We start from the raw sequence: 19,655 nt of genomic DNA, 5'->3' as shown, positions 1-19,655 counted from the left end.
AAGACATCACACTCTAGCCAGCCCCACCTAGGACTGCTGAGAAGGGAAGGTGAAAAGTTCTTGAATTCCAGTGGAAACAATTTTTAACTTTTCATCAAGATCTTTTTCTGTTTTCTTTTCTCTAATTGTGACCTGAAAAGTTCATGGACATTTACACATATTTGTCTCTCTTTCTCCTTTCTAGAAATTTTGAATGCAGTTATTTTTCATGGCTCAGTCTTTTGAGGGCTAGGATGTTTGATTCATATATTTTGGTTTTGTTTTGTATTGTGTTTTTATTATTTATTATATATATTAGATGAAGCTTTATTTTTATTTATTTATTTATTTATTTGTGGTGCTGAGAATCAAACCCAGTGCTTCACACTTGGTAGGCAAGCACTCTACTACTGAATCACAACTCCAGCCCCTATTTATTTTAAAATTTTTATTGTATATGTATTTTTTCTCTCACTTATCTGTTTCCCTTGATTCTTTCTTTCTTTTCTTCTGCCAATAGCCAAACTCTATTGTTCTCTCTTTCACTCTTCCTTTAATTTTTACTTCTGTTTTTCTCTCCTCCCCTCATAATCATTAAATCCTATACCTCTTCTGTTCTCTCCCTGTTCACCATTTGAAATTGTAAACCCATTTTCAAACTTACTATTTTTACTGTGGGTAATAACAGATCATAACATTTCTGTTTATTGTGACAATTAGCATTGTAGATGTCATAGCAGGAACTATTTGGTTTAATGCTGCATAATGTTTGCATTGGTTGTTATTATTATTTGCCTCCCCCTAAATGGTGAGGTACTGGAAACCTTGAGAGACACTATAAGTCCACAGGGTAGAAACGCCACTGCATCAGATCCATACTGATAGATGGGGGACATACAGGGCTGGGGATATAGCTCAGTTCATAGAGTGCTTGCCTGTCAAGTACAAGACCCTGGGTTCAATCTCCAGCACTGCAAAAAAGGGGGGGGGTATAGCTCAGTTGGTAGAGTGCTTGCCTAGGATGCACAAAGCCCTGGGTTCAATCCCCAGCACCACCAAAAAAAACCCAAAAAACAACAAAAAAAACCTCTTCAGATGGGAGACACATAAACAACATGAAAAAGAAAGGTAACAAATTGCCCCAAACAAACAAAAATACTCCAATAACAGAATCCATTGACACCATGGTGTAAGAAAGGTCAGAGAAAGAGTTTAGACGTTCATAGTTAAAATGATCTGTGAGGTAAAGGATGATGTAAGTAGTGAAATAAGAGAGAAAATACAGGAATTGAAAGATTACTTCAATAAAGAGATAGAGATTCTGAAAAAAAATCAAGTAGAAATCTTGAAAATGAATGAATCAATAAACCAAATTAAAAATTTAAGGGAAAGCATCACCAACAGACTAGAGCACTTGGAAGACAGAGTTTCAGGCAATGAAGACAAAATATATAATCTTGAAAATAAAGTTGACCATGGAGAGAATATGTTAAGAGACCATGAACAGAACTACCAAGAAATATGGCATAACATGAAAAGACTGAATAGATGAAGGTGCAGAAGTACAAACCAAAGGAATCCTTTCAATGAAATAATATCTGAAATTTTCCCAAACTTTAAGAATGAAATGGAAAATTAAATACAGGAGGTTTATAGGATCCTAAATACACAAAATTAAAACAGACCCATACCAAGGCACATTATTATGACAATGCCAAGCAAAGAAAATAAGAATAGAATTGTAAAGGCTGCCAGAGAAAAATGACAGGTCACATTTAGAGGAACACCAATCCAGATCTCAGATGCATTCTCAACCCAGACCCTAAAAGCTAGGAGGTCTTAAAATAATATATACCAAGCTTTGAAAGAAAATGGATGTCAAACAAGAATACTATACTCATCAAAATTAAACTTCAGAATTGACAATGAAATAATAAACAAAAGTTAAAAGAATTCAGAACTAGAAATCCTACACTACAAAACATACTCAATAAAATATTTCATTAAAAGAAATGAAAAATAAAATTGAAAGCCAGCAAAGGGAGGAACTACACTAGAAGAATAGTCAATCAATGAAGAAACTAACTCAAGTTAAAAACCAGAAAGAAATAAAAATGACAGGGAATATCATGTCTCAATAATAACATTGAATGTAAATGGCCTAAACTCATCAATCAAAACACATAGACTGGTTGATTGGATTAAAAAACAAGCCCCAACAATATGCTGTCTCCAAGAGACTCACCTACAGAATGAAGGTAAAGGGATGCGAAAAAACATATCATTCACGTGGATCTTGTAAAAAAGCAGGGGTTTCTATCCTCATATCAGATAAAGTGAACTTCAAGCTGAAGTTAATCAGAATGGACAAAGAAGGTTATTTCACCCTGCTTATGGGAATTATACATCAACAAGATAAAACAGTCATAAATATTTATGCCCCACACAATGGAGCAACTATGTATATCAAACTCTTCTCAATTTCAAGAATCAAATAGACCACAAAAACAATAATATTGAGTGACTTTAACACACCTCTCTCATCATTGGCTAGATCATCCAAAGAAAAACTAAATAAAGAAGCTGTAGAACTAAAAAATACAATTAATAATTTAGACTTAACAGGCATACGTAGAATATTTCATCCATCAATGACTTAATACACTTTCTTCTCAGCAGCACATGAATCATTTTCTAAAATAGATGATATCTTAGGCCACAAAGCAACTCTTAACAAATACAGAAAAATAGAGATAATACTTTGTATTATATCAGATCATAATGGAATGAAATTAAAAATCAATGATAAAATTTAAAAATAGAAGCTACTCTAACATCTAAATAATATGCTATTGAATGACCAATGTGTAGCAGAAGAAATCAGGGGTGAAATAAAAAAAGTACTTAGAGGTAAATGAGAATAGAGACAGAACATTTCAAAATCTCTGGGACACTATGAAGGCAGTGCTAAGAGGAAAGTTCATTTCATTGATCTCATTCATTAAAAGAATAGAAAGTCACCAAATAAATAAACTAACATTACATTTCAAAGCCCTAGAAAAAGAACAGATCAATACCAAAAGCAGTAGATGAGAGGAAGTAATTAAAATCAGAGCCTAAATTAATGAAATTGAAATTAAAAAATTCAAAAATCAATATAACAAAAAAATAGTTCTTTGAAAAAATAAATAAAATCAATAAACCCTGAGTCAAGCTAACCAAGAGAAAGAGGGAAAAACCACAAATTACTAAAATACATGATGAAAAAGGAAATATCAGCATGGAAACTACTGAAATAGAGGATAATCAAAACTATTGAAAATGTATACTCTAATAAATAGAAAATACTAAAGATATAAACAAATTTCTAGAGACATATGACCTAACCAAATTGAATCAAGAGGACATAGAAAATTTGAACAGATCAATTTCAAGCAAGGAAATTGAAGATGCCATCAAAAGCCTACCGAGAAAGAAAAATCCAAGATCAGATAAATTCTCTGCCACGTTCTACCAGACCTTAAAAGAAGAATTAAATCCAACTCTCCTCAAATGATTCCATGAAATAGAAAAGGAAGGAACCCTTCCAAACTCATTCTATGAAGCCAGTATCACCCTTACACCAAAACCAAAGATACGTCAGGAAAGAAAACAACCAATATCCCTGACGAACACAGATGCAAAATTTCTTAATGAAATACTGATAAATTGCATACAAACCCATATTAAAAAGATTGTGCACCATGATCAAGTGGGGTTCATCCCAGGGATGCAAGTTTGGTTTAACATATGGAAATCAATAAAAGTAATTCACCACATCAATAGACTTAAAGACAAGAATCACATGATTATATCAATAGATGCAAAAAAGGCATTTGACAAAATAAAGCATCCATTAATGTTCAAAACACTAGAAAAAGTGTACATAGTAGGACTATACCTCAACATTGTAAAAGCTGTAGTCATTAAATAGTCATTAAACCCAAGGCCAGCATCATTCTAAATGGAGAAAAACTGAACGCATTCCCTCTAAAATCTGGAACAAGAGAGATGCCCTCTTTCACCATTTCTATTCAAAATAGTCCTTGAAACTCTAGGCAGAAAAATTAGGCAAAAGAAATAAATTAAATGGTACATATAGGAAAAGAAGAGCTCAAACTATCCCTATTTACAGATGACATGATCCTATATTTAGAAGACCCAAAAAACTTCACCAGAAAACTTCTAGAACTCATAAATGAATTCAGTGAAGTAGCAGGATATAAAATCAACACCCATAAATCAATTGCATTCCTATACACCATTGATGAATCAGCTGAAATAGAAATTAGGAAAACAATCCCATTCACAATAGCCTCAAAAAATTTTGGGCTGGGGCTGGGGCTCAGTGGTAGAGTGCTTGCCTGGCACATGTGGTTCAATCCTCAGCACTACATAAAAATAAATGAATAAAATAAAGGTATTTGGTCCATCTACAACTAAAAAATTTTGAAAAAATAAAAAAATTCTTGAGAATCAATCTAACAAAATAGGTAAAACACCTCTGTAATGAAATCTACAGAAAACAAAGAAATTGAAGAAGACATTAGAAGATCAAAAGATCTCCCATGTTCTTGGATAGGTAGAATTAACATTGTCAAAATGGTTATACTACCAAAAGTGTTACACAGATTTAATGCAACTCCTATTAAAATTCCAAATATGTTCTTCAAAGAAATATAAAAAAGGCAGTCATAAAATTCTTTTAGAAAAATAAGAGGCCCAGAATAGCCAAAGCAATCTTTAGCAAGAAAAGTGAAGCAGGAGGCATCACAATACCAGACTGTAAATAATAGTACAGAAATATAGTAACAAAAACAGCATGGTATTGGCCCAAAACAGACAGGAAGACTAATGAAACAGAATAGAAGACACAGAGACAAACCCACATGAATACAGTTTTCTCATACTAGACTAAATCACCATAAACAACATTGGAGAAAAGATAGCCTCTTCAACAAATGATGCTGGGAAAACTGGAAATCCATTTGTAGCAGAATGAAATTTTAACACTGGGGCTGGGTTTGTGGCTCAGTGGTAGAGCGCTTGCCTAGAATGTGTGAAGCACTGGGTTCAATTCTTAGCACCACATATAAATAAATAAATAACAACTAGAAAATTTTAAAAAATAAAAAAGTGGGCTGGGGATATAGCTCAGTTGGTAGAATGCTTGCCTTGCAAACACAAGGCCCTGGGTTCAAGTCCCCAGCACTGCAACTGCAAAAAGAAAGAAAAAGAAAGAAAGAAAAGAAAGAAAGAAAGAGAGAGAGAGAGAAAGAAAGAAAGAAAGAAAGAAAGAAAGAAAGAAAGAAAGAAAGAAAGAAAGAAATTTAATGACTATTTCCTACCCTGCAAAAACCTCAACTCAAAGTAGTTCAAGGACCTAGGCATTAGACCAGAGATCCTGTACCTGTAGAAGAAAACGTAGATCCAACTCTCCATCATGTTAGCATAGGAACTGACTTCCTCATCAAGACACTTTAAGTGCAAGAAGTAAAATTTTAAAAATCTATAAATGTGACTGTATCAAACTAAAAAGCTTCTTCATAGCAAAGGAAACAATCAAGAATGTGAAGAGACAACCTACAGAATGGGAGAAAATCTTGGCCACCTGTATGTTAGATAGAACATTAAGCTCCAGGATATGTGAGAAGCCAAAAAAATAATGCCAGAAAATAAATAAATAACACAATCAATAAATGGGCAAAGGAACTGAACAGACACTTCACAGAAGAATACAAATGGTCAACCAATATATGAAAAAGTGTTCAACATCTCTAGCAATTAGAGAAATGCAAATTAAAACTAAACAGATTTCATCTCACTCCAGGCAGAAGTGCAAATATCAAGGATACAAGTAACACTAAATGTTGGCAAGGATGTAGGGGAAAAGATATGCTTGTACATTGCTGTTGGGACTGCAAATTGGCGCAACTACTCTGGAAAGCAGTATGGAGATTCCTCAAAAAGTTGGAATGGAACCACTATTTGATCCAGTTATCCCACTCCTCGGTTTATATCCAAAGAACTTAAAACCAATATTCTACAGTGATGCAGCCACATCAATGTTTATAGCGGCACAATTAACAACAGTTACGGAGCTGAGGTTGTGGCTCAGTGGTACAGCACTTGCCTTGCATGCATGAGGTTCGATCCTCAGCACCATAAAAATAAACTAAATAAAATAAAGGTATTGTGAAAAAAAATAAACAATAGCTGAGCTACGAACCAACCTAGGTGCCCTTCAACAGATGAATGGATAAAGAAACTGTGGTATATATACACAATGGAATAGTACTCGGTCATAAAAGAATGGCTTTCATATTTGTCAGTAAATGGATGGAACTAGAGATTATAATGCTAAGTGAAATAAGCCAATCCTAAAGAAAAGGCTGAATGTTCTCTCTGATGTACGGATGCTAAACCACAATAAGGTGGGGGATAATAGACGTTCACTGGATTTGACAAAGGGAAAAGAAGGATAGGGAGAGGAGATAGGAATAGGAAAGACAGTAAAATGAATCTGACTCAAATTTCTTATGTTCATATATGAATACACGAGAGTGAAACTCCATATCTTATACAACCACAGAAATGGGATCCTAATTACTTATACTCCATGTATGTAAAATATGTAAAAATACATACTCTACTACCATTTGTATCTATAAAGAACAATAAAAATAAAAAAATTAAACAGAATTTGTTTGGTTTTTTTCCCTTTTCTTGGGAAGATACATCAATGAGCCTCTGGAAATTCATGAGTCATAGCAGTATCTTTGATATGCACATACCTGAGAATATATGTTACTGAAATGATTCTGGATGGGGGCTGTCTATACAAGAAGGAAAAAACAATACGTAAAGAGGGATAAAACAGTTTCCTGGCAGCCTGAGGTGACATTTCCTCACTCAGAGCTCTTGTCATCCTCCTGGAACGCTCACCTGCAGGCCACACTGGACCGTCAACTCTAAAGCATGAGCAACGGGGATGTCTAGCAGTAGGGCCCTGTCTGGGTAAACTGTGGTGAATCCACGATGGGATACACGCAAGCCGCTGGAGCCACGTGCTGGGTTTAGTTGTGCCAGGGGGCAGCCAGGGACGCATAGATCATTGCAAGACAGGGGCAAGCAACTTTGTAGGTCAGTTTAGATATAATGACCCGATTTCTGTTAAACCTTGAACAGTCTTGAAATACTAAAGTATATAAGTATGAGTGGGTGCATCATAACATGCTGGGCACAATACGGCATACCTGGGAGAGGCGCTTGAGATTCTGGCTCTGCGGGCCATACGTTTGATTTGTTTCCAATTTGCATTAAACATTTTACATCACATTATATGTGCTCAGGGCATATGTGGTAGTGTAAACTAATGTGGTGAAAGAAATTAAGGTTGGGTGAACATCTGGACATCAGGAGGGGCCTTTGATGGTTTCTTACACAACAAGTATAAACAACACATGTCTGCAATCTCACTAACCAAGTTCAATGAGTATCTGAGTTTCCATTTTCAACATTCCAAACTTTGGAAAACTCCTATTCACCCCGCACTGGTGGGGTTTACCGTCCTCAGCTAAACTCAACTGTGCTCAGCTGTTCCTTTGCAAATGCATTCACGGCAGTCCGAGGGGGCACTGCCTCGCCTGCCAGTGAGTTCTAAAAGGGATCTGCCAGGCCCGCCCTCTGAATGAACCGTGGTGGGTGCAGTCGATGGGCTGCCCTACATTTATGGAAAACAACGTGGGTTTGTGTGTGCCGATGTCCAAAGAAGCGCATGCATTCGGTGAAATGAGGAAAGCAAGTTCCCAGGAGAGTGAGTCCAGCAGGACAGCATTTTCAAATTGCTGGGGAAATATCTATGGTCAAATATCTGGAAGGAGACACAAGACCTCGCCTGGCCACCGCTAGAGCTCAGAAGTGGAAAGGGAGAGCTTGTGCTGTCCGCTCCACCTCCTCCACACCTGTTGACACATTTCACTGAGCACTGACACGTTTGACATCACAATAAAGAGGGCCCCTGGAAATGTGTACGACAATACAGTAACACATAAATTGCTGCAGGCTCACTGTTCCAGGGGCCCTTGGTGATGTCTGCACAATTCACGTAGATAAAAGTTGTTAGAATCTCACCTTGGAGAACGCGCACTCTCTGGGACGCAGAGGGTGCAGAAGGTGATTTGTAAAAGCAGATTGTGCCCCTTGAGAAACAAATATGAGGTTTTCAAGCCAGGCTGGGTTTCATTTCCCGAGTCGAAAAAGGATCCTTGAGCCAGTGAAGTTGCAAACAGCACAGACCTACCTCTGAAGTAAACACAAACACAGCTATGCAGAGCAGGCATCAAATGAACGCAGATGCAGACTCCAGTTGGGGCACGGAGACTGCCTCCCTGACCAGCAAAGTGAGCAGAGTGGAAGCCCCGGGATCTGCTGGGACGTCACCTTGGAACTCACACAGCATCACTTCTGCTGTACACCATCAGCAGCCAGCTGAAGCCCACCGAGAGTCCAGGGCAGGAGACCTAGCCTCTGCATCTTGATGGCAGGTGTATGGGATTGCCATTGCTGCTGCAACATGACCACGCACTTAGGGCCCTAAAGGGTGCAAATCCATTTTACACATAGAGTTCTGGAAGGCAGCAGTGCAAAATCCAGGCGCCAGCCAGGCCTGGTTTCTTCTGGAAACATGAGGGTGGAAACCATTTTCTTGCTCTCTTTGGTCCACAGGGTCCCCGCTTCAAGAATCCTTCCTGGCACCTGTGTGAGCTCTACTCCTGAGTCTGATCCTCTGGCCTCCCTCCTGTGTGCCTCTCCTGATGCCTTTGGTGGCCCTGCATAACAGTGCGATGGCCCCATCTGATGGTGTTTTAGGGAATCGCAAACACCGAGTCTCGGGACAGAAAGTAGCACAGGTTCGGGTTCTGGGGATTAGCACTGGGGCACTTTGGAGGAAGGCGTGTTCTGCTCTCCACAGCCTGATAGAAAGGCACGCGGCTACGTATAATACCACTCCAAAAAGAAAGGAATTGAGACTCGGGGTTGTGTCAAGGACGTGTACGTGACAGATTATGGGCGACTTCCCCATGATGAGTAAGTCACTCAGCGTGAGAGTGGAAATCCCACAGTAAGAACCACAGAAGCCCCGAATGCTTCCTTCCAGCTTCACACACTGAGGGTCTCTAGCACCTGGAGTGTCGTCCTGAGAGGAACGTCTCGGAAGGCCCAGGTGGACAGAAGGGACTCAGGAGACATGAGGTGCAGGTGCTCCCCTGCACCCACAGACAAGGAGGGGCCCCCTGCCCCCGCTGCCTGCCTGCCTGCTACGCTCCCTTAACGTCCTCAATTTAGCCTTCTGTTTTTACTGCCAGCCTCAAAAGCTAGACACCTGTTATAAATGGTGCTTTAGCTTCCAGAAAATGGGTCCAAAAGAACTCGTCCGAAGGAGCCCAGGGGACACAACTGCGGGCCACCTGCATGCAGCTGCACACCGCTGTCCCTGCCCGAGTGCCAGGGATGCTGCCAACGACTCAGAGACAGAGTCCCCAGGCTACTCTCCAGGAGTGTGCCCTACAAATCCAACCCATATTTTCTGTGGTGCATGGGAAATGATTCCCCAAGGAAATCGAAATGATCATTCCAAAGCAGAAATAAGGGGAATGCCATTTATTAATCAAAATGCAATATGGCCAAAATGGGCAGGAAAACATCAACACTGTTCACCTCTTGGAGCAAAGAGGAAATGACAGGAGACGTCACTATCAGTAACTGTAAACGCACAAGCAAGAACATCATCTCAAAATTGTTGGAAGGTGAGCCAAGCTAGACTTGAAGCCAAACCCGTGGCCCCACGTGCTTCCACCGTTTCAAACAGCAGGCAAAATCAAGTCAGCTGAAGCTCATTGGAAGCTTCTGCAGGCAGGGCCTGCAGGTTAACAGGTCCTGTGGTCTCGCCATAGCATTTGGGTGGTGTTTGTGTGGTGGGGACCCTTTGCTGTGCTTCACTAGGTGCTGTCCTCATGAGTCAGCCTTATCTCTTTGAAATGGTCCACATGTCAAAAGTGGACCATGTGAAAGACTCACAGGAGACACAGGGAGCACCAGGGCTGCAGCAAAGCAGTACTCCTGGCCTGGGCCCTGGCAGGAGTGGAGAGGAGTGCTCGTCCCCATCTTTGAGAGCAGCATCTCCAGGTGGTTCCGACCTGGCACTGCAGACCCTGAAAGGGGCAGAGCCCGTGCCCTTCCTCCTCCGTGGGTCGGACCTTCGCGGGTGGGGAGACTGCATGCCTTCAGGAGAGTGGGGCACATCAGCCTTGAGGGTAGGGGCCCCGCTCCCACAGGAATGGCAGGCTTTCTACGCCTCTTACTTATGCACCTATCTGGCTGACTTGGGAGGAAACCTTTGTCAACCCAGCGATTAAACACGATGCACCTCGGCGGACAGAATGAAATCTCAGGAGCCTGCTCTAGAAAGTGTACGCCTGGGAAGGTGGGTTTCTCAAGGAGCTAAAGGCAAAGCTGTTCTGGGAAAGGAGGTCAGACCAGAGCGTCCTCCGGCCCCAGCCCAGCACAGGCAGGCGCAGCCCCTGTGGGGTTACTGTCACTTGGCTCGGGACTCATTCCCTCCTGCGGCGGGTTCCCAGGGAACCCTTCTCTGAAGTGCGCCGCCTGGTGCGCGATGAGGCCTGCTTTCTTTATGAAGCTCTTGGAACAGTGGCTGCAGATGTAGGGCTTCTCCCCGGTGTGGATCCTCAGGTGGATCATGAGGCTGGATCGCTGTCTGTAGCTTTTCTCACAGTGCTGGCAGGAGAACGGTCTCTCCTGGGTGTGCGTCCTCTGGTGCAGAGTGAGAGCCGTCCGCCGATTGAAGCGCTTCCCACAGCTGTGGCACTCGTGACGTTTCTCCTGCGTGTGAGTTTTCAGGTGTCCCATCAGGTTGGCCCTGTTGGCAAACCTCTTGCTGCACTTATGGCACTGGTAGTTGTCCTTGGCACAGGGCCCTCTCTGGTGCATGGTGAGGTGCGCCCCCTGAATGAAGCGCTTGTGGCACAGGGAGCACTCGTAGGGCCTCTCCCCTGTGTGGATGCGCACGTGCCGGTCCAGGTCTGAGCGGTGCAGGAAGCCCTTCTCACAGCCGGGGCACTTGTAACCCAGCTCCCCCGCGTGGATTTTCAGGTGAGTGGACAGCCGCTTCTTGCAAGTGAAGCACTGTCCACACTGGCCGCAGCGATGGGGTTTCTCTTGGGGATCCCTGGGCTTGGGGGCTGCCAGGGGCAGGGGCTTCCCTGCCGCACAGGGCCTCGGCGGGTGCACCGGCTTCCAGCAGGAGCTCAGCAGCTCCTCTGGGGCGGTGTCGCTCGGAGGTTCCAGCTTTTCACAGCCCATGGGTGGAGGAGCATGAGGCGCATTCGCGTCTAAACAAACCAAACATGGCTGCACGCTGCCCAGGTTTCCCTGCGCTGACGCACTCCCTTTGCTTTCTCTGCCGATTCCAAAACCTGAGAGAAGACAGGGCAGGCGCAGGGGTCCCCGTGTTCCAGGAAAAACGGAGAGGCGGGCCCACGAACGCTGGGCTCCCAGCCTCCAGGAAAGGTGGGAATCCCCAGGCGCCCTCCCCACCCGCTGCCCCTGAGGAAGGCTGCAGGCTTCTCTTCCTTCACCCCGGGCACCGGGGCACTGGCTCAGCCCTCACCTACCTCTCCTGGACTCAGGTGCTTGCTCCACGTGCCGGCCGCCCAGCAGCTCTGCCATCCCTGGCTCTCCCCTGCACTCCAGCAGGCAGCTCCAGCCAGACTCTGGGGTGGCATGTCCTGGCCACAGGGAAGACGGGGAGGAAGGAGATTTCGAGTCACCCCAGGCTTTCCTGCTGCCTTGGACAGGCACCCTCTGCACATCTACTTCCTCCTCAGTCAGGATGACTTTGCCCAGAGCCTCTGCCACAGGGTTGGTGTCTGCGTGTGCCTTTTAATTCCAAGAAGACAAGAGCAAGTGAGGGGACAGGCCCAGTGTGCCTACTTGAAGCTCTTCTCCTCTGATGGTTGGCAGGGTCAGGACTCCGAGAACCGAAAGAGTTTCGTGGGAACTTTGGGAGGGAGAGTATTTAGCTGAGGGGCAAAATGCAAAGGAGATCTTCCTGTGGTGTGTGCTGGCATACGGAAGCTGAGGAGCATTCTCCTGTCGACGGCAAGGGGCAGAGAGAGGCAGGGGCCGAGGCCAACACAAACTGGAAAACTGCTTACTAGCTCCGCTTCTGTAAGAGCCGACCAAGGTGAAAGGACACCCGAATTGGGTTGGACACGAGCCCGGAGCACCTCTGCGTGTGTGTCTCAGCTGAAGCCTAGAAGCGGCTTCCTCTGCCAACACCCCGAGAAGCTAACAGTGTCCACCTAGGACAACCAGGTAACCTTCCAATACCACTCACTGTCCCCGGTGCCCAGCCGGCCCTGTCCTCACTGACAGCCCCCGTGGCTGGCATCCTGTTCTCCACACCACTTCCTCTCCTTCCTCATCTCTGGCCACCTCTGCTACTTTGCCATGAATTGTGGGTTCAAATGTTGAAGTGGAATCAAAGAGAGGATAGGGGGCTGGGGAGATAGCTCAGTGGGTAGAGTGCTTGCCTTACAAGCACAGGGCCCTGGGTTCGATCCCCAGTACTGCAAAAAAAAAAAAAAAAGATAGGATAGGATGGTGAACTCTTACCGTCACAAAACAACAACAACAAGGGAGCTGGGCTGGGTTAATCCCAAGGGAAATCTGAGTTCTGAACATCATATCAAGCCATAGGATGTTGAGACACACACACACACACACACACACACACACACACACACACCTTACATTGAATTTTCCTTGAGAGGAGGCTGTGTGTTCCGGACTCTGAAAAGTGAAACCCATTTCAAATAAACATCTGCTTGAATTCACGGTTTTGGGTGTGCTTGCATTTCAAAGCTAAGGGTGGGACTCGAGGGCAAGGAGGCCCAGCTCAAATAACTCCACAGGTCCGAGGTCGAAGGGAAGCTGCCATCAAGTGAAATGGGAGGAAGCCACAGCACGGAGGTAGTGGGTGGTAGTGGGGCTGGCTGTGGCAGAAACTTGGGGCCCCAGAATACCCCCCACGAGAGGGAAGCAAAACAGTTTGCGATGGCAGGAAATGCACCTGGGTGTGCCCCCACACCATTCCCCATGGACTCGAACCTGTCAGTTCTGCAGAGTGCACCAAATGTCCCTCTGAAACCAGGCCGCACACCAGTCCCTTGTTTGGAACTGAAGCCAAAGACCTATTTAGGGACTGAAAGCAGCCCTTCAGCAGAATCGAGTAGCCCCGAGTTGTAGCACAGGGCAGCCCTGTCTCCTGGGCTTTCCCGTTGGGCTCTCATGTCCCACTGCTGCTTCCCGTAAGCACCACACACACAGCAAAGGAAACGGTCACCTTAGGTCTGTGGCCCCAGCACCAGGCTCCCAGGTGCCAGTTTTCAGAGAGGCCGGCCCAAACCAGAGCCCCTTCCTGGGTGGTAGCCCAGTGCATTTCCTGACTGAGCACCAATTCAGCCCTTCCTGCCAGTCATGGTGGTCCTGAGCAGCACTGGGATCCAGGTGAGTCCATCCCCTGGCCGATGGAAGCCCTACTCCTGTCACTCTCACAGGTTGGCATTTCCCAAACTTCTGCTCACAGCGCATGGCACCTTGACCCATTTCCGGCCCCCATCTAGCCTGTGTCCGCATCTGCCACTCTTTTTAGATACTCTTGGTTTTGGTACCAGGGATGGAACCCAGGGGTGCTTAACCACTGAGCCACATCCCCAGGCTTTTTAATGTTTTATTTTGAGACAGGGTCTCACGAAGTTGCTTAGGGCCTCACTAGGTTGCTGAGGTTGGTGCTAAACTTGCCATCCTCCTGCCCCGGCTCCCTGACGCATTGGGATTACAGGGGTGTGCCACCATGACCGGCTGCCACTCTTTTACATTGAATAGATTACCATCGCCAATACAGAACGAACCTGCCACTCACCCACAGGTTTTCCCTGACATTGGCACAATTTCTGTGTGCCAAGGCGGTGGGGACAGTCGTGGCTCCTGTTGCAGGCCAACATCAGAGCTTCTGAGGAGGCCCAAGGTAGGCCAACAGGAGCAGAGACTGACACATAAGCTGCAGCGGGAGGGTGCCTGGACACAACTGTTTGTGAGGACGTTTGGCCATGGCTATTTATTTTTATTTTTAAATACATTTTTAGTTGTCGATGGGCCTTTATTTATGTGCAGTGCTGAGAATCGAGCCCAGTGCCTCACACATGCTAGGCAAGTGCTCTACCACTGAGCTGCAATCCCAGCCCCCGAGTCTATTTATGTCCTAAAATGTCTCTCCATCCACAGAACAAGTGATCCTTTTTCGAGAAATTTCTCCTGTGGACACATGCCCAGAGAAGGATGCTCACTGTGCTTTATGGCGTAGCTCCAGGGTGCTGCTGACAATGTTCAATGCTACTGACAAGCAAGAGGCAAGTCCCTGTACCAACTTCTGCTGCAGGGTGGGGTGCGCTCTTGGCTTTAGTCCTGATGCCAGCCAGCCTGTGTTGTGATGGAAACTGGCCTCAGCAGTGGTCATGCAGTGAACCTGACATGGCCTTTTCGCCCTGGTCCCTCTGTCCCAATCCCTGGTGTCCCTACTTAGCTCCAATTCCGCACGGGCCATTTCCATCTGGAAAGCCAAACTCACCTAGACCTACAGAACCTGATCCTCCCCAGTGTTCTCCATGTCAGTGATTAACATTGTCATCTAAGCAGTTCACTGGCCAGAAACCGGGATGCTATCTATGAACCCTTCTCGTCAATCCCGTGACCCCCTGTCAATCAACAAGTCCTCTATTTCACACCCGCTCAGTATCTTGTGAGTCACCCCTTCGGAATCCATCATCAATACCACAGCGCCCCTACTCCTGCCCACCCTGCGGAGTGCAGCAGCAGGTCTTCTCTCTGCCGCTGGGCCTCTGCACACGCAGCCCCTTCTGCCAGGGGACCTCCCCTCTCCTCACTCCCGCCACTCAAAGGTTGACTCCAATCCATCCTGGAGCTAGCTACTGGCCCAGATCCCCCTCCTCCAGAGTTCTCCCCTCTCAGCCTAAAAGCTGGCGAGGGACCCTCCCGTGTGCTCTGCCAGCATGCTAGGGCCTCCAACACACGGTTTCCATCACAGATAGGACATACGGTCCCATGGACACATCTGAACTCTCCACCCAAACTGAGTGCCAGGGCAGCGGGGGCTGCTTTCACGCCGGGTGGCCTGCCTGGTCCCCGAGTCCAGCAGGATGCCTGGCTCTTCACCAGTGCTCATAATGTTGACTGTGACAATAAATGTGGAGACGTGGGGGGACACAGTCGCTAAGCCTGGGCTCTGTGCTAGTTATGGGGGCTTCCCACGTTTCCATTTTGGAACATGGGCCAATCTCCACTAATCTTCCTCTGCAGGTCTCCTTGGTGGTCTCAGTACTACACAGTGTCTTCCACGTGCCACCAAGGTGAAGCTGAGCCTGCTGGAGATAGGGGAGAGGATTCCCACCACACCTGGGGGAGGCGAGGGCGGGGACAGGGCATGGGTAGCAATGGAAGGAAACCCCAAAGGGAAGGGGAACAGGACACCGGGCATCAAGTCCACCTGGCCTCTTCTCCTGCTAGCGCCCACCCATTGGTGTCTGGGGCCCTGCATCTCAAAGGGGGGTGTGTGCAGCACTCGCTCAGAGAGCTTGTTAAACACCTACCCCAGGTGACGTTGAGGCTGAGGGACTGCTGACTAATGAGCAGGGTCATTGGTTTCGCCTCCTCCCAAAGCCACTCTACCCACAGTGCATGGTTCCCTGCTGTTCCCAGAGACGCATCTCCTTATCCTCCGCCTGCTTTGTATCCAAGAGGGCCGTTCCCATCGGGGAGTCCACGTTTCCAACCAACCCAACCTCTGAGAGCTCTCGAGTGTTCGATCACACACAAAAGAGCAGAAAGAAAACCCTTCCTTACCAGGATCCAGAAAGGGCTGGCATTCCCCAGCGGCACCATAGTTCAGCTCCTGAGGCCCTGCCTGTGGGATCCAGGCCTCTGTCACTGGGGCCTCCTGGACAGGTCCCATTCCCTGGAGTGCAGACGTCTCCAGGTGCATGTTTGGTGGCATGGGTACTGTTCCTACTGGAGCCAGTTCTTCCAAGAGCATGTCATGCATGTCGACCTGGGGGAAATGCCAGAGCCCATCACTTCAGAGTCACCCACGATCGAGCGGTGAAGTTAGTTCCACCTCACTCTAAAGCAAAGTGTTGCCGACTAGCAATACAATCAGAGCCACACGTGCAGTGGAAACTTTTTCAGTGGCCACAGGACACAATGTATAAAAGGAACCGGAGTGTTCTTGATCTTCATAGCAAGTGGAATCTAACCCCACAAGCGCAATCCGTCAGGATTTCTGCATGTAATCCATGTGAACAGTTACCAAGTTACCTGCTCTTCCCCCCAGAGCTTCTGCACGTGCTATGCGGTTTACACTCCAGCAGGTCTCAATCAGCACTGGCCACGTTTCACTTGCTCGAGAGGCACACGTGGCTAGTGGCTCTTGTACTGGGCAGGGCAAGACTAGAACACTTGAAGATGAAATCTTGCATGGTAAACAAAACGAAGAAGACAGAAGGGAAGGGAGACCACAAACGCATCCTGCTCTGGGGAGGCAGGACCTTTAGCAGCCTCCTGTTCAGGCCTCTATGTGCCCTGAAGCCAACAGCTCCTGCAGAGCCCTGCCCCCCGTGGGACCCAGCACCCTGACACCCTGCTGGAAGCACATGCTCCCCCTCGCAGACACACCACCCTCCCCTTCCCCTCAGCCCTGCCCTCCCCAAACAGAGGCATGGTGTGGTCCTTCTGAACCCAGGGCAGTACCACTGCCCCTGTGGCGTATCCAACATATGCTGGCTGGTGCCGGCTATTGGGATTCCAAGGATCGGGATGGGAGCATTGCTCACAAAGCAGAGCTGTCCCAGGTCCCTCCCAAGTGGGCAATTCCCCCTCGAACATTCATGCAGTTAAAGAGCACCTGCCAAGTACCACATTGTGGTGACCAGATACTGACAAAGTGTTTTTGCACATTTTAGCATGACTTGGATTTCCTAGGTCTGCACTGTGCAAATCAAAGCATGATCCCACTGCTTGTTCTGAGTTCCCAAGACAGTTTGCCAGGTGGGGAGATCGTGTGGCCAGCAGCAACGGTGCACAGTGCTTGAGCCTTACTCCGTTTCTAACTGTCCCATCCCAGTGACTCTAAGCAGAGATGTAGGCATCTCACAACTTCATGATGAGACAGCCCCGACATGTTTATGCAGAAATGCACATTCGTTAAGAACCAACTGTGTTCATTCTCCTTTTCAACCTCTCTGGACGCTACTTGACCCACAGTAGACAGACTTTCTCTGAAGAGCCAAAGAGTAAATAGAGTGTGGGCTACATTTACCCTGTCATTTCTTTTCTGTCATCCTCCTCATTTACATTTACTTGTTGGGATTTTATTTATCTGTATAAGAGTTGGAAGCCAGGGCCGTTTTAGCGCTGAGCTACACCTCCGGCCTTGTTATGTTTTATTGGAGACAGGTTCTCATCTCGCTAAGTTGTGGAGGCTGGCCTCGAACTTGCCATCTTCTGGCCTCAGCCTCCCAGGTGGCTGGGAAGGCAGGCCTGTGACACCACGCCCAGCTCCTCTTTTGGGGGGACCGATTCATCAAGAAGGTGAAAATCACCAGGGGTTTGCAGGGCACATACCAACGGGCTGTGGCCAGATCAGGCCTGCAGGCCATAGAGCAAATTATTGAAGCTCATGGTGGATGCCTGTGGGTAGTTGATGTCATTTGTGAATTTCACTTGTGGACAATTCAGGAGACATTACAGAATATGTGCTGGGGATGGAAGACAGGGTCTGATAGGGTTGGGAATCATGGACTGAGATGCTGACTCGAGGGGAAGGGAGAATGAAAAGGGAATTGGAGAACTACTGGGGCCGTGGACTGACACACAGACAAAATGAGTGGTCCAGGCCCAGCTGCCTTAGCTCCTCTTTTGGACTAATAACCCAAACCCCCGACTCTTGTCTCACCTCCAGCGGTGGTATGTGGCGCTGTCTCTGCCAGTCTTCTATCAGGGCCAAAAGTCTTTCTCTGCTCTCCGGGCCGTACGCGCTCACCCAGCTCTCCATCTCCGTGGGCAGTATGGTTAGGAATTGCTCCAACACCAGCAGCTCCAGGATTTGCTCCATAGAGCGCATCTTGGGCTTCAGCCACCGACAGCAAAGCTCCCACAGCCTGCTGAAAGCTTCCCGAGGCCCGGCCGCCTCTGTGTACTGGAACTGCCTGAAGTGCTGGCGCAACACCTCGCAGTCATTGCTGTGGTCGTGCAGCATCGGGTCCCCCTTGCACAACCAGGCGGCCTCCGTGGCAGCGTCTGCCCTGAGCGTCATCGGCCCTTCCCGGAGTCGAGTTTCTCTGCAGCCCGAGGTCTCAGGTTCCAGGCCCTCCTGGAGCCGAGGACAGGGAAACGGGAGAGAGAAGACCCAGCCCTGAAGACAAAGGGGCACTAGACTCTGCCCTCCAGTTTGAGGGCCTGCCGACACACAGCCACCGACTCACTCCCCAGGGAAATGCACGTGCACATCCGACTCTGCGCCCAGTCCCCAAAGGTTCGCAGAATGCCCGAGCCCCAGCACACACCCTCTAGAGCCATGCTGCCCAGCACGTCAGCCGCTGGCCTCACGTGGCTGAGGCAAAAGTGGTGAAAGAAGGAGGAAGATGGCAGAATAATGTGAGGCACCATTCCTCTCAGCTCGGCTACCCAGAACTCAAACAGCAGGAATACCACTTCTCTCTGAGGCTTAGAGTGAAAACCCCTGAGACTGGAGGGGCAGCCTGCCCTAGCCGAACCAGACTGCTTGACGTGTCAATGGGCTACTCATCAAAACAAACAAAAAACAATAAAAAGAGAACCTCTCCACCGGAGTTTATCAATCGTCCGCTATGCAGGAGCCATCCGTGAACTGCAGCCCGGCTGAGCCTAAGGAAACGGAAACCCAGACCTGAGAGTTTGCAGCTACTAGGGCTGCGTGGGCAGGTCTGAGCCCAGCAATCCTGTGGAAAGTCGGAAACTGGGAGCATTTTGCCAGGGGATCACGGGTTAGAGAGCCTGGAGAGAGCCGGGCTCTCCCAGCTCTGCGACTCCCGAAGCCTGCGGGGACTGATGGGGCTGGCTACAGTGGGTGGGAAGGTTGGAAGAGGGGGCGAGGGCATCTTGCTCTCAGCCAGCCCAGCCAGCTGGTCTGGCGCCCACCAGGTCCCTGGGACCCACTCGGGCCAGCATTCACCAGGTCCTGGCACTAGCCCGGTCCCTGACTCCCTCCCCAGTCTGGCATCCACCGATCCCCCCTAGTCCCGCCAAGTCCGTCATCCCAATCCCCAGTCTCCCAAGCCCTCCCTAGCCCCCACCCCAGCCCATCGCTCCCAGCTACTCTGCCGGCCCGCAGATCTCAGCACCTGGTCTTGACCCGCCCGATACAGAACAGCTGCCCCGACAGGTGCATACATCCCAACGCCCAGCCCTCAGGACCACCTGGGAGAGAAGTGCCTCACTGGGAA

The 19,655-nt window shown here is 47.5% G+C and overlaps 1 protein-coding gene and 1 non-coding gene across 2 annotated transcripts; one reads left to right on the top strand and one right to left on the bottom strand.

Annotated features, from left to right (window-relative positions):
• Window positions 1–964: 964 nt before the first annotated feature.
• On the top strand, window positions 965–1,037 carry Trnap-agg (transfer RNA proline (anticodon AGG)). Its single transcript has one exon. It is a non-coding gene; the product is annotated as a tRNA-Pro (tRNA).
• A 9,514-nt stretch (window positions 1,038–10,551) lies between these two features.
• On the bottom strand, window positions 10,552–18,430 carry LOC124971668 (zinc finger protein 449-like). The gene is made up of 4 exons (XM_047535328.1): window positions 18,128–18,430; window positions 16,021–16,225; window positions 11,712–11,825; window positions 10,552–11,513 (listed from the first exon to the last, which is right to left on the bottom strand). The coding sequence occupies exons 1-4, from the start codon at window positions 18,428–18,430 to the stop codon at window positions 10,552–10,554; spliced, it is 1,584 nt and encodes a 527-aa protein (XP_047391284.1).
• Window positions 18,431–19,655: the final 1,225 nt, after the last annotated feature.

This window comes from Sciurus carolinensis, chromosome X (genome assembly GCF_902686445.1).
Source record: "Sciurus carolinensis chromosome X, mSciCar1.2, whole genome shotgun sequence".
Classification (NCBI taxonomy): domain Eukaryota; kingdom Metazoa; phylum Chordata; class Mammalia; order Rodentia; family Sciuridae; genus Sciurus; species Sciurus carolinensis.
This window is presented reverse-complemented; position numbering and strand designations above follow the sequence as displayed.

Excerpts from the sequence above, each read along its gene's own strand:
- LOC124971668 (XM_047535328.1), bottom strand. The coding sequence starts at position 18,430 with ATGCTGCACGACCACAGCAATGACTGCGAGGTGTTGCGCCAGCACTTC. Across the intron at positions 16,226-18,127 it reads GCCACATACCACCGCTGGAG|GTCGACATGCATGACATGCT; the intron begins GTGAGACAAGAG and ends CATTTCCCCCAG. Across the intron at positions 11,514-11,711 it reads AGCACCTGAGTCCAGGAGAG|GTTTTGGAATCGGCAGAGAA; the intron begins GTAGGTGAGGGC and ends GTCTTCTCTCAG.